Source organism: Tachysurus vachellii, chromosome 4 (genome assembly GCF_030014155.1).
Source record: "Tachysurus vachellii isolate PV-2020 chromosome 4, HZAU_Pvac_v1, whole genome shotgun sequence".
Classification (NCBI taxonomy): domain Eukaryota; kingdom Metazoa; phylum Chordata; class Actinopteri; order Siluriformes; family Bagridae; genus Tachysurus; species Tachysurus vachellii.
The window spans coordinates 210,001-225,000 of NC_083463.1; the positions used below are offsets into that span (position 1 = coordinate 210,001).

The 15,000-nt window shown below is 42.1% G+C and overlaps 2 protein-coding genes across 8 annotated transcripts in view; one reads left to right on the forward strand and one right to left on the reverse strand.

Moving 5' to 3' along the window:
• itpr1a (inositol 1,4,5-trisphosphate receptor, type 1a) overlaps nucleotides 1-9,375 on the reverse strand; it is a 93,244-nt gene extending 83,869 nt beyond the window's left edge. For 3 of the 5 annotated variants that reach the window (XM_060867286.1, XM_060867289.1, XM_060867285.1), the window contains exons 1-3: nucleotides 9,193-9,375; nucleotides 7,271-7,380; nucleotides 3,091-3,161 (exon numbers count right to left, since the gene is read on the reverse strand). In XM_060867286.1, the coding sequence (XP_060723269.1) occupies nucleotides 3,091-3,161; nucleotides 7,271-7,362 (163 nt within the window). In that variant the 5' untranslated portion in view covers nucleotides 7,363-7,380; nucleotides 9,193-9,375. The remainder of the gene's footprint in view (nucleotides 1-3,090; nucleotides 3,162-7,270; nucleotides 7,381-9,192) is intronic. The other 2 variants (XM_060867288.1, XM_060867287.1) reach the window with 1 other exon arrangement.
• Nucleotides 9,376-10,204: 829 nt separating this feature from the next.
• The window catches only part of sumf1 (sulfatase modifying factor 1), a 5,135-nt gene continuing 339 nt past the window's right edge, over nucleotides 10,205-15,000 (forward strand). Inside the window, exons 1-8 of one of the 3 annotated variants that reach the window (XM_060867316.1) lie at nucleotides 10,210-10,549; nucleotides 11,084-11,257; nucleotides 11,453-11,527; nucleotides 11,731-11,813; nucleotides 11,888-12,010; nucleotides 12,105-12,219; nucleotides 13,454-13,567; nucleotides 14,936-14,995. In XM_060867316.1, the coding sequence (XP_060723299.1) occupies nucleotides 10,301-10,549; nucleotides 11,084-11,257; nucleotides 11,453-11,527; nucleotides 11,731-11,813; nucleotides 11,888-12,010; nucleotides 12,105-12,219; nucleotides 13,454-13,567; nucleotides 14,936-14,995 (993 nt within the window). In that variant the 5' untranslated portion in view covers nucleotides 10,210-10,300. Of the gene's footprint in view, nucleotides 10,550-11,083; nucleotides 11,258-11,452; nucleotides 11,528-11,730; nucleotides 11,814-11,887; nucleotides 12,011-12,104; nucleotides 12,220-13,453; nucleotides 13,568-14,935; nucleotides 14,996-15,000 lie in introns of all 3 variants that reach the window. The other 2 variants (XM_060867317.1, XM_060867318.1) reach the window with 2 other exon arrangements.

The following is a 15,000-nucleotide window of genomic DNA, read 5'->3' on the forward strand; positions in this document are numbered from 1 at the left end:
CTAATACTGTTAGTCTCTGAGTGACTGAGCTGAGACAGAATTTCATGGTACTGTATGTATGAAGAGATTTGTGTTCTATTCATCATTGAGCAGGTCTGTAGCCTGTGTGCTGTACTTGATGTATGTCATACTCACATCCAAAAAACAACTCAGGAGCATGTTTTGTGTTGTACGTATTATTTATGTAATGATCATCTCTTGGAGCCTGTAATAGAAACTCCTTCCTATCCTTTACCTGCCTGCTGTCTGACTGAAACTACACCTGACATCCTCCCTTCATCTCACAGGTGGGGAGGACAAGATGACCTCCACGTCTCCTTTACAGGTTCAGAGGGAAGCCCCAACACCAGACCCTCATCTGAGGACAGCATGCCGAGGCCTGGCTGCAGGGGCAAGTGCTGCTACCCCAGATACAGACAGGTATACAAGCTAGTGCTCGTGAGACCATTAAACTCCACGTGACACAGTCCTGAGCTTCACACTAACACACAAACCCCCTTTAAGGCTTGCAAGAATATAAATAAAATACGTTTTTATTAAATGGTATTAATATAAATATATTTTAACCTCCAGTCGGTTATACAGTTTAGAGAATAATAATGTAGTGTAAGTGAATTTACAGTTTTTTTGGATTGCTTACACACTAAAATTAAAAGTAATACACTATTAGCAAAACCTTACACTCAAGAGGCAAAACATCAGCCCATATTTGCACAACTATAAGCACATTGTCAACCTCACACTTGTTGCAAAACTCTACACACAGTGATTTGCAAAACACTAAACACACTTAACATACATTACACACAAAAATCTATCATGAAGTCACTTCCTTGCAATACCAAAGCACTCACTGTCAAATTACTGCACCGTCCAACCAATCGGTTCAACACAGTCATCACGTGTGCAAACACTTGTTTGTTTAATTGTAGACACACAAATCAGGTGTATAAGCACTATAGAAAGCAGCAGGTGAGTTCATTGGTCTTCAAGCACAATGGAAAGTGTCAGAGAAAGAGTAAGACGGAGTAAGGATGAGAACGAGTAGGAGGAGGAGGAGGAGGAGGAGGAGGAGGAGGAGGAGAGGAAGAGGAAACAACAGGAAAAGGAAGAGATGGAGGCCATGCTGGAGGTAGAGGTAGAGGAAAAGGAAGCAGAGTGTAACTCGTGCAAACAGAGTATAGTAATGTGAAACGTGTGTGTTTCATATGGTAACAAAGTGTGGTTTTTAAACAGAAGTGTATAGTTTTTACAAGAGTGTTTAATTATGCAAGGGATTGTGTGTGGTTGTGCTAATTGTGTGTAGTGTTTTGCTAATTGTGTGTGGTTGTGCTAATTGTGTGTAGTGTTTTGCTAATTGTGTGTGGTTGTGCTAATTGTGTGTAGTGTTTTGCTAATTGTGTGTGGTTGTGCTAATTGTGTGTAGTGTTTTGCTAATTGTGTGTGTGGTTGTGCTAATTGTGTGTAGTGTTTTGCTAATTGTGTGTGTGGTTGTGCTAATTGTGTGTAGTGTTTTGCTAATTGTGTGTGGTTGTGCTAATTGTGTGTAGTGTTTTGCTAATTGTGTGTGGTTGTGCTAATTGTGTGTAGTGTTTTGCTAATTGTGTGTGTGGTTGTGCTAATTGTGTGTAGTGTTTTGCTAATTGTGTGTGTGGTTGTGCTAATTGTGTGTAGTGTTTTGAAAACACGGGCCCTGTTTTGAAAATCGTGCTTAAGCAATCCAAAAAACTGTAAGTCAAAAGTTTATTATCATTTACACCATATATATGTGACACAGTACACACTGACATGACACAACGTTCCTCCAGGACCAGGGAGCTACAGAGTAAAAATATAATCTACTGACAAAGTACATGTGCAAACACACTACAGTAGTGTACACAGGACAAAGCTGTGTGTGTGTGTGTGTGTACGTACATGGCTTATTCTTATATCACAAATTCTTCTGTCCATTTAAAAACATTATAGCATCATGACGAAACTGTATAATTCCATTGATCCAATTACACACATAAACAAAAATATACACACACATGTCTGGTCTGCAGAGACGAGGAAAAGTTCTCTAACGTCCCTGAAGAAGCTGCAGCTTTACCAAATAAGGAGAAAGGGGGAGCATGAGAGTGGGAGAGAGCGAGAGAGAGGGGGAGAGTTAGAGAGAGAGGTGGGGGAGAGAGTGAGAGAGAGAGAGAAAGAGAGAGAGAGGGAGAGAGGGGGGGAGAGAGAGAGAGACAGAGAGAAGGGGAGTGGGAGAGAGGGGGGGAGTGGGAGAGAGAGAGAGGGGGAGAGAGACAGAGAGTGGGAGAGAGGGGGGGAGGTGGGGGGAGAGAGAGAGAAAGAAATTTAGTTGATAAAGCATCTAAAATCTGTTTTGATTTAACCAGAGACAACCAAAAAGAATGTAGGACATCACACACACACACACACACACACACACACACACACAGTTTAGGAGTTACAGACTCCCATGACGAGCAGAACACAGAACCACAGTCACATCACACAGAGAAACAGATGAAAAAGGAGGAAGTGTGGAGGTGTGTGAGTGTTCATGCATGTGTTTATATTCACAGGAAATACTGCACATTCCACTGAAAGAGGCTCAGAGGGCACTATGTCCCTCTACACACACACACACACACACACACACACCATGATCAGGTACTCAGTGTCACCAGCAGATGCCCCTTTAGTATATGGCTGTAATACACACACACACACACACACACACACACACAGTATAATTAATTGAAGCTCACACTCACTGCACTATTCACTTTTGTGTTGTGTTTGTTTTTGTTGCCACAGCAACATTTTGACATCAGGCTCCTTTCTGTCCATGAATCTGAACTGTGTGTCTTTTTACCCATTTTTATTACATAATCAGGATTCAACACTGAACTGAAGACGTCCTCCTTATGTGGTTTCCATGACAACACAATTTTCTCTGAAGATATTTCACCTTTGACCTCTAAATTCAACATCAGCCTCTTAACTTCCTCTGGATGAGCTTAAAATAAATCAGTGAAACTCTCTCTCTGTCTCTCTCTCTCACTCACACACACACACACACACACACACACTCCTCACCTCTGAACTTCTTTGGTGGGTTGTTCAGGTTTCCTGCATCAGGCTGAACCACACAGCGATCATCAACCAAACTAATAACAGAACAAGAGAGTTAGAATGAGATTCACTGACAGACAGACAGACAGACAGGCAGACAGACAGACAGGCAGGCAGACAGACAGACAGACAGACAGACAGACAGACAGGCAGACAGGCAGACAGACAGACAGACAAACAGACAGGCAGACAGACAGACATGCAGACAGGCAGACAGACAGACACGCAGACAGACAGACAGACAGACAGAGTGTTTGTGTGTGTGACTATGTTACTGTGTGTTAGTGTTTTAGTATGTGTGTGATTGTGTTAGTGTGAGTGTGTGTTTGTGTGTGAGTGTTTTTTGTGAGTGTGTGTATGTGTGTGTTTGTGTGTGTTCTTTTTGTTGGTGGTGCTGTGAGGATGTTGAGCTGAACACTGAGTAACTCCACTAGTTCAGCAGCGTGTTGGTCAGTAATTAAGTGTTAATAATAAACTTTATTCCTGACACAGTAAAGAGCAGCAGCACAAGACTGGGGCTTACTGTGTGTCCTCACATTCATCTAGTCCTTTTTAACTAAATAGTCACTTACATAATATAATATAACTACATGATTATATGTGTGATTGGACATGTGATCATACATGTGATTAGACATGTGATCGTAGGTGTGATTAGACATGTGATCGTAGGTGTGATTAGACATGTGATCGTAGGTGTGATTAGACATGTGATCATATGTGTGATTGGACACGTGATCATATGTGTGATTGGACATGTGATCATATGTGTGATTAAATGTGTGATTAGACATGTGAGTGGACATGTGATTAGACATGTGAGTGGACATGTGATCAGACGTGTGATTAGAGGTGTGATTAGAGGTGTGATCAGACGTGTGATCAGATGTATGATTAGACGTGTTATTAGAGGTGTGATTAGAGGTGTGATTAGAGGTGTGATTAGACGTGTTATTAGAGGTGTGAACAGAGGTGTGATTAGACGTTATTAGAGGTGTGAATAGAGGTGTGATTAGAGGTGTGATTAGACGTGTTATTAGAGGTGTGATTAGATGTGTGATCATATGTGTGATTAGACACATGATCATACGTGTGATTAGACATGTGATCATATGTGTCATTAGACATGTGATCATAGGTGTGATTAGACATGTGATCATACGTGTGATTAGACATGTGATCATACGTGTGATTAGACATGTGATCATACGTGTGATTAGACATGTGTTCATATGTGTGATTGGACATGTGATCATATGTGAGATTAGACGTGTGATTAAATGTGTGATTAGACATGTGATCATATGTGTGATTAGACATGTGATCATACGTGTGATTAGACATTTGATCATATGTGTGATTAGACATGTGATCATAGACGTGTTATTAGAGGTGTGATTAGAGGTGTGATCAGACGTGTGATTAGACATGTGATTAAATGTGTGATTAGACATGTGAGTGGACATGTGACCAGACGTGTGACTAGATGTGTGATTAGACGTGTGATTAGACGTGTGATTAGATGTGTGATTAGACGTGTGATCAGACGTGTGATCAGATGTATGATTAGACGTGTTATTAGAGGTGTGATTAGAGGTATGATTAGAGGTGTGATTAGAGGTGTGATTAGACGTGTTATTAGAGGTGTGAACAGAGGTATGATTAGACGTTATTAGAGGTGTGAATAGAGGTGTGAATAGAGGTGTGATTAGAGGTGTGATTAGACGTGTTATTAGAGGTGTGATTAGATGTGTGATCATATGTGTGATTAGACATGTGATCATACGTGTGATTAGACATGTGATCATATGTGATTAGACATGTGATCATACGTGTGATTAGACATGTGATCATATGTGTGATTAGACATGTGATCATAGGTGTGATTAGACATGTGATCGTAGGTGTGATTAGACACGTGATCATACGTGTGATTAGACATGTGATCATACGTGTGATTAGACATGTGATCATACGTGTGATTAAACATGTGATCATAGACGTGTTATTAGAGGTGTGATTAGAGGTGTGATCAGACGTGTGATTAGACATGTGATTAAATGTGTGAATAGACATGTGAGTGGACATGTGACCAGACGTGTGATTAGATGTGTGATTAGACGTGTGATTAGATGTGTGATTAGACGTGTGATCAGACGTGTGATCAGATGTATGATTAGACGTGTTATTAGAGGTGTGATTAGAGGTATGATTAGAGGTGTGATTAGAGGTGTGATTAGACGTGTTATTAGAGGTGTGAACAGAGGTGTGATTAGACGTTATTAGAGGTGTGAATAGAGGTGTGAATAGAGGTGTGATTAGAGGTGTGATTAGACGTGTTATTAGAGGTGTGATTAGATGTGTGATCATATGTGTGATTAGACATGTGATCATACGTGTGATTAGACATGTGATCATATGTGATTAGACATGTGATCGTACGTGTGATTACACATGTGATCATATGTGTCATTAGACATGTGATCATAGGTGTGATTAGACATGTGATAGTAGGTGTGATTAGACACGTGATCATATGTGTGATTAGACATGTGATCATAGGTGTGATTAGACATGTGATCATACGTGTGATTAGACATGTGATCATACGTGTGATTGGACATGTGATCATATGTGATTAGACATGTGATCGTACGTGTGATTAGACATGTGATCATATGTGTCATTAGACATGTGATCATAGGTGTGATTAGACATGTGATAGTAGGTGTGATTAGACACGTGATCATACGTGTGATTAGACATGTGATCATACGTGTGATTAGACATGTGATCATACGTGTGATTAGACATGTGATCATACGTGTGATTAGACATGTGATCATACGTGTGATTAGACATGTGATTAAATGTGTGATTAGACATGTGAGTGGACATGTGACCAGACGTGTGATTAGATGTGTGATTAGACGTGTGATTAGACGTGTGATTAGAGGTGTGATTATAGGTGTGATTAGACGTTATTAGAGGTGTGATTAGAGGTGTGATTAGAGGTGTGATTAGACGTGTTATTAGACGTGTTATTAGAGGTGTGAATAGAGGTGTGATTAGATGTTATTAGAGGTGTGAATAGAGGTGTGAGTAGAGGTGTGATTAGAGGCGTGATTAGAGGTGTGATTAGAGGCGTGATTAGAGGCGTGATTAGAGATGTTATTAGAGGTGTGATTAGATGTGTGATTAGACGTGTGATTAGAGGTGTGATTATAGGTGTGATTAGACGTTATTAGAGGTGTGATTAGAGGTGTGATTAGACGTGTGATTAGACGTGTGATTAGATGTGTGATTAGACGTGTGATTAGAGGTGTGATTAGAGGTGTGATTAGAGGTGTGATTAGAGGCGTGATTAGAGGCGTGATTAGAGATGTTATTAGAGGTGTGATTAGAACAGCTGAACAGCTGTTGTGAAAATTGCATGTGTATTTATGACGTGTTACAGAGCTGTGAGAGGTGTGACCAGACGTGTGATTAGATGTGTGATCATTAAGACATGTGACCAGACGTGTGATTAGATGTGTGATTAGACGTGTGATTAGACGTGTGATTAGAGGTGTGATTATAGGTGTGATTAGACGTTATTAGAGGTGTGATTAGAGGTGTGATTAGAGGTGTGATTAGACGTGTTATTAGACGTGTTATTAGAGGTGTGAATAGAGGTGTGATTAGATGTTATTAGAGGTGTGAATAGAGGTGTGAGTAGAGGTGTGATTAGAGGCGTGATTAGAGGTGTGATTAGAGGCGTGATTAGAGGCGTGATTAGAGATGTTATTAGAGGTGTGATTAGATGTGTGATTAGACGTGTGATTAGAGGTGTGATTATAGGTGTGATTAGACGTTATTAGAGGTGTGATTAGAGGTGTGATTAGACGTGTGATTAGACGTGTGATTAGATGTGTGATTAGACGTGTGATTAGAGGTGTGATTAGAGGTGTGATTAGAGGTGTGATTAGAGGCGTGATTAGAGGCGTGATTAGAGATGTTATTAGAGGTGTGATTAGAACAGCTGAACAGCTGTTGTGAAAATTGCATGTGTATTTATGACGTGTTACAGAGCTGTGAGAGGTGTGTTCATGATCAGCTCAAAACACACACACACACACACACAACCCCATGTTGATGAACTCACCCCAGAGTGCTGATAAAGCCACAAGTGGATCCCTCAGCATAAAGGGAGCAAATGTCCCCAGTGTGCAGGAAACTGGACATCTTATCCACCATGGCAGAAGACACCCTCACCTGCAGAACGGAGAACTGGAGTGAGAACTAACTGCTGCATACAGAACCATGTAACAGAACCATCTTAGTCAGCAGTTTCACCATCATCAACATAATAATCATTAACGTTAATAATCATCACTAACCCTAACCCTAACCCCTAACCCAGAAAGTGGTTTTGGGTGAAGTTAGTTAAAGCTACCTGATTGGTAAACACACACACACACACACACACACACACACACACACACACATATCACTGAGTACTTTGTTAACACTGCATGATATATGACGTTTCTTTCTGTTAGCAGTTCATAACCTTTCTGTAGGCTTTAAGTTTATCTTTAACAGGATGAAATGCTCCACTGTGTAAAAGCCTTCGTCCATCATCTCACTGTCTGATCACCACAAACTCTAACACCTTTATCTACTACGTTTGCATAACAAATAAGTCTGACACACACACACACACACACATCTACTTCTCCTCTATCAAAGTATACATCACACACACATACAGACACACACACATATCACTTCACACACACACACACATACAGACACATCACACACACATCACACACTCACACACACATCACATCACATCACACACACATACACACACATACATCACACACACACACATCACATCTCACACACACACATACACACACACATACACACATCACACACACATCACATCACACACACACACACATCACACACACTCTCACACACACACACACACAGAGGGACACACTCACACACACACATACACATACACACACATCACATCACACACACACACATACACACACACACATCACATCACACACACACACACACACACACACACATCACACACACACAGACACACACACAGAGGGACACACTCACACGCACTCACACACATACACATCACATACACACACATCACACACACACACATCACATCACACACACACACATACACACACATCACACACACACCACACACACACATCACACACACACACACACACACACACACACATCACACACACACTCACACACACACATCACACACTCACACACACACACACATCACATCACTCACACACACACACACACACACCACACACAGACACATACACACACACAGACACACACACACACACAGACACATACAGTACACACACACTCACACACACACAGAGTAGAGATTTGCATATGTACATGTAGAGGATTTTTCCTCTTACACTAACAGTAACTGTCACAATGCAGCTGCAGTGTTGAATATGATCTCTGTATGTAGAGGAACACAATTTACACAGGATTTAAACAGGATTAACTAAGTCATAAAGACCATCACACTTTTTTCACATTTCCTTCACTCTGATTTTTTAGAAGCTGTGAAACATCTCAGACTTAATGAGAGCTGTAAAAGCTGCTGTAGCTCCAGAAGCTTCTTATCTGCTCCCTATTCAGGAGCCCACAGGAGAAGATGGAACAGGAAATGGAACAAAACTTTAACACTTTAAACACCACAGAAAAACCTCAACTAAACACTGCATTTACATCTATAACTAACACCAAAATGTAGCGACTGTAATAAAAATGACGTCAGGACAAATAAAATAAACTAATAAAAATACAATTTAAAGTTTAATGTTAAGATAAAGCGCTTTATTACAGTTTCCCTACAGAACTGAGCAGTAAAACACTGATGACACTAAAACATAAACTTTTTACTTTTGTCCTGTTAAAGAACTTAATTCTGAGCTCCAGGTCTCAGTGCGATGCTTCTGTCACATATAAACATTTACTGTGAAGAAAAAAACTCATTGTTTTTACCTCAAACTGCTGAATTTCACTCGGTCTTGTGAGTGTTACACTGAGGTTTTGTCTAAAAGCTTCGTCTTGGAGAAAAACACATCCTGAAACTCCAGAGAGCTCCGAACAGTCACAGCCCGCTGTTCATCTGCCTGCTGTTCGGCTCTGATCGGTTATTGTCGGAAAAGTTCGGCTCTAATCGGTTATTTTCGGATTATATCGGCTCTAATCGGTTATTCTCGGATTATATCGGCTCTAATCGGTTATTCTCGGATTATATCGGCTCTAATCGGTTATTCTCGGATTATATCGGCTCTAATCGGTTATTTTTTAGTACATCTCGGTTACTTTCGGCTCAGGCTCCAGTTTACTGGTCGGCACTGTAGGACCTCTGCACGAACACAACTAGGTAAATTCCGGGATTTTTCACGGTTGGAAACTTTCCATGGGAATTAATGGGATTAACTGAGAATTAAAACATGTTAAAGAATTAAAGAATGTTAAAGAAACTGAGAATTAAAGCAAGTTAGCCCTTAACAAGGAACTTAAAATTCACCTATATATTGAGGATATTGAGGCCACGCCCCCTAATGTACTGTACACTCATCAATCCCACACAGAACTTCACCTACTGCAGGGATATTGAGGCCACGCCCCCTAATGTACTGTACACTCATCAATCCCACACAGAACTTCACCTACTGAAGGGATATTGAGGCCACGCCCCCTAATGTACTGTACACTCATCAATCCCACACAGAACTTCACCTACTGAAGGGATATTGAGGCCACGCCCCCTAATGTACTGTATAAAAAAAGATATAATTTTACTGTAATAATAATAAAATAATCATGTGGTTTATTTCCTGGTATAAATCACATACTTTACATTAGTTATACGTTTACTTTAAACATTTAACTAGTACAAACATAAAATATGTTTTTTAAATTATTTTAAAATAACTATTTATTGTTCTTACACTTTAATAATTAATAAGTGTGTAATGTTTACAATTACTGCGTGATCCAACAGGATCTAACGGACATGCACTTCCGGTCAGATGACTCGTCACGTGACACGTTTTAGCTAACATGGCGACACCCGTGTAGATGTAGTGTTATTGTAGCTATGGGACTGTTAGTGTACAGTGTGTGGTTATTAGTGTGTGTGTGTGTGATGTGTGTGTGTGTGTGTGACAGCTGTGATGTTAAACCTGCTCAGGACTGCGGCTGTAACACACTCCACAGACACCGAACTGAGGAAGAGGAGGAGGATGAAGAAGGAGGAAGAAATGGTCAAACTGCAGCTCATAAATACTCTGTTACAGCGAATAAAGAGTTTGTTAATACAGTGAAAAAAGAGGAAACTCTGAGTAAGGTACTGTCTCTGTCTGTGTCTGTGTCTCTGTCTGTGTCTCTGTCTGTGTCTCTGTCTGTCTGTGTCTCTGTCTGTGTCTCTGTCTGTCTGTGTCTCTGTCTGTGTCTGTGTCTCTGTCTGTGTCTCTGTCTGTGTCTGTGTCTCTGTCTGTGTCTCTGTCTGTGTCTCTGTCTGTGTCTCTGTCTGTGTCTCTGTCTGTGTCTCTGTCTGTGTCTCTGTCTGTGTCTGTGTCTCTGTCTGTGTCTCTGTCTGTGTCTCTCTGTCTCTCTCTGTCTCTCTGTCTCTGTCTCTCTCTCTCTATGTCCCCCCCTCTCTCTCTCTATGTCCCCCCCCCCTCTCTCTCTATGCCCCCCCCCCCTCTACATTGCACATTAGAGGGGTGCACAAACTTTTGACTGGTCATTGGTCATATTTGTGTTAGCATCTTTATTTCATTTGCTGGACAATATTTTATTAAACGCCTTCAGTACAGACTCTGTGTGTGTGGTGTGCACATGTGTGTGTGTGTGTGTGTGTGTGTTTGTGTGTGTGTAGATGTTGCGTATGCAGGGAGGTTGGTTCTTGATGGGAACAGATGATCCTGGTATCCCTCAGGATGGAGAAGGTCCTCAGAGGCGCATTTGGCTTGAGCCTTTTTACATTGAAGAGCACGAAGTCACAAACCTGCAGTTCCAAAGTTTTGCTAATATTACACACCATGTTACAGAGGTACACACTCACACACACACACACACACACACTCACACACACACACACTCACACACACACATAATCTTGTCCTTTAAACAATTACATTCACATTTTTATTACTTAAAAGTAAATTATCTCATATTGAATAATTAAGACAGTATTAATATTTTAGAGGGAACTTTAGTGTGTGTGTGTGTGTGTGTGTGTGTTCAGGCAGAGCAGTTTGGAGACTCGTTTGTGTTTGAAGGATTGCTGAGTGAAGAAGTGAAGAGCTCTTTGTCTCATGCGGTACAGAAACACACACACACACACGTACATGTGATCCCACCTCACTGCTGTGTTCCTCACTGAAGAATAATTAAAGCTGCAGTTTGTCATGTTTCATGCCTTTTACCCATCTATTATTCCTAGCCTGGATGTGGAACTCTGCAGCCTGTATGAGACATTACACACAGCTGCTTTAAGGCTCTGTATGTGCTTGTGGTCAGTAGGTCGCTGCTGCCCCCTGGTGGTCCCCGGTTAAAGGTGCAGACTGGAGACATCCAGAGGGTCCAGATTCATCTATAACACACAGGTAATGTGAAGATACTGTATATATCACACTGCTAGTCACAGGTAGACGTCATGTATAATAAGTGTGGTGTTTAGGATGGATCACCCGGTGCTGCACGTCTCCTGGACTGATGCTCAGGCGTACTGTGAGTGGGCGGGGCGCAGGTTACCCACCGAGGCTGAGTGGGAGTTCGCCTGCAGAGGAGGGCTACAGGACAGGTGTGACCTCTGTCCAGGACACAGTGTACCTTAATGTGTGTCTGTTCATTCTAACACTGTGTGTGTGTGTGTGTGTGTGTGTGTGTGTGTGTAGGTTGTACCCATGGGGGAATAAACTGATGCCCAGAGGGCAGCACTACGCTAACCTGTGGCAAGGAGAGTTCCCCAATCACAACACAGCTGAGGACGGATTCACACAGACATCACCGGTGAGAGCTCTGAGGAGATGTACACAACACAACACAACACACAACACACAACACAACACATTTACATCATGTGACAGACTCTTATCCAGAGCGACATACATAAGTGCTTAAATCTCTAACATTGAATACATTAATGCTGGATCACTAAGTTACATACTTAAGATACCATGAGTTTAAAACATTTGTTCAGAGTTACAATGAAAAAGTGTCAAAGGTGTTTTTTTTTTTTTTTGTTTTTGTTTTTTTTAAATGCAAAAGAAAAAGAAAGAAGTGCTAGTTGAAGTGTTTCCTGAATAAGTAGGTCTTCAACCGCCGCTTGAAAATATCCAGTGACTCAGCTGTCTGGACCTCTAGGGGAAGTTCATTCCACCACCTTGGTGCCAGAACAGAGAAGAGTCTTGTAGTAAACTTACCTCTTACCCTGAGAGATGGTGGGACCAGTGGAGCAGTGCTGTAGATCTGAGGGTGTGAGGTGCAGTGTGAGGAGTGATGAGGGCTTTGAGGTAAGAGGGAGCTGGTCTGGTTTTGGCTTTGTAGGCCAGCATCAGTGTTTTGCGTTCATATGTAGACCTGCCAGCAGTGTGTTACAGTAATCCAGTCTAGAGATGACAAGAGACTGAACAAGTACCTGAGCAGCCTGTGTGGACAGAAATGGCCGAATCCTTCTAATGTTGTAGAGAAGAAACCGACATGAGCGAGTCACATTAGCAACATGAGAGGAAAAGGACAGTTGAGTGTCCATGGTTACCCCAAGGTTGTGAGCTGTGGCTGACGGGGAGATTAGATCGTTGTGTAAGGATATAGTCATGACCTGGAGATGAATCACCTGATGATCAGCAGGTCAGTTTTGCTAGGATTGAGCTTTAACTGATGAGCAGTCATCCATGATGATATTTCTGCCAGACGTGCTGAGATCCGATCAGAAGCTGTGGTATCTGATCTGAGCGTCCTTCCAGGTAGGAAGCGAACCATTCCCAAGTTGATCCACAAACCCCACGACTCCTGAGTGTGGACAAGAGAGTCTTGTGGTTGACCGTATCAAACACTGCTGAAAGGTCGAGGAGGATAAGGACGGACACAACACATTTACATCACAACACACAAGATCATTTACATCTTATTTAAATTTTCAATGAATGACATTAGACAAGATTTACAAATTCAGAGGGAAGGTGTGTGTGTGTGTGTGTGTGTGTGTGTGTGTGTGTGTGTGTGTGTGTGTGTGTATGTACAGGTGAAGAGGTTCCCTGCGAATGCTTTTGGTCTCTATGACATGGTGGGAAATGTGTGGGAATGGACAGCAGATTGGTGGAGTGTCCATCACACTCGAGACAACACACACAACCCGGTACACACACACACACACACACACACACACACAACCCGGTGTACACATACACACACACACACAACCCGGTGTACACACACACTACCTGGTGTATACACACACACACACAAAACCTGGTGTATACACACACACACAACCCAGTGTACACACACACACACACACTACCTGGTGTATACACACACACACACAAAACCTGGTGTATACACAGACACAACCTGGTGTACACATGCACACACACAAAACCCGGTGTACACACAGACACAACCTGGTGTACACATGCACACACACACACACACACACACAAAACCCGGTGTACACACAGACACAACCTGGTGTACACATGCACACACACACACACACACACACACACACACAAAACCCGGTGTACACACACACACACACACAACCCAGTGTACACATGCACACACACACACACACACACGCGCACAAAACCCGGTGTACACACACACACACACACAACCCGGTGTACACATACACACACACACAACCCGGTGTACACACACACACACTACCTGGTGTATACACACACACACACAAAACCTGGTGTATACACACACAACCCGGTGTACACACACACACACACACACTACCTGGTGTATACACACACACACACACACACACACACACAAAACCTGGTGTATACACACACAAAACCCGGTGTATACACACACACACACACAACCCAGTGTACACATGCACACACACACACACACACACGCACAAAACCCGGTGTACACACACACACACACAACCCGGTGTACACATACACACACACACAACCCGGTGTACACACACACACACTACCTGGTGTATACACACACACACACACACAAAACCTGGTGTATACACACACAACCCGGTGTACACACACACACACACACACACACACTACCTGGTGTATACACACACACACACACACACACACACACACACACACACACACACACACACACACACAAAACCTGGTGTATACACACACAACCCGGTGTACACACACACGCACACACACACACACTACCTGGTGTATACACACACACACACACACACACACACACACACACAAAACCTGGTGTATACACACACAAAACCCGGTGTATACACACACACACACACAACCCGGTGTACACACACACACACACAAAACCTGGTGTACACACACGCACACAACCCAGTGTACACACACACACACACACAACCTGGTGTATACACACACACAAAACCCGGTATACCTACACACAACACAGCAAGAACATGTTCAAGCACATTACGTGTTATTGTTATTGTTCTCATAAAATTTTTTTTTTTTTTTTTTTTTTTTTTTTTTTTTAAACTTTACCTTGTGTACAGAAAGGACCAAAAACAGGAAGTGACAGAGTGAAGAAGGGAGGATCCTACATGTGTCACAAGGTACA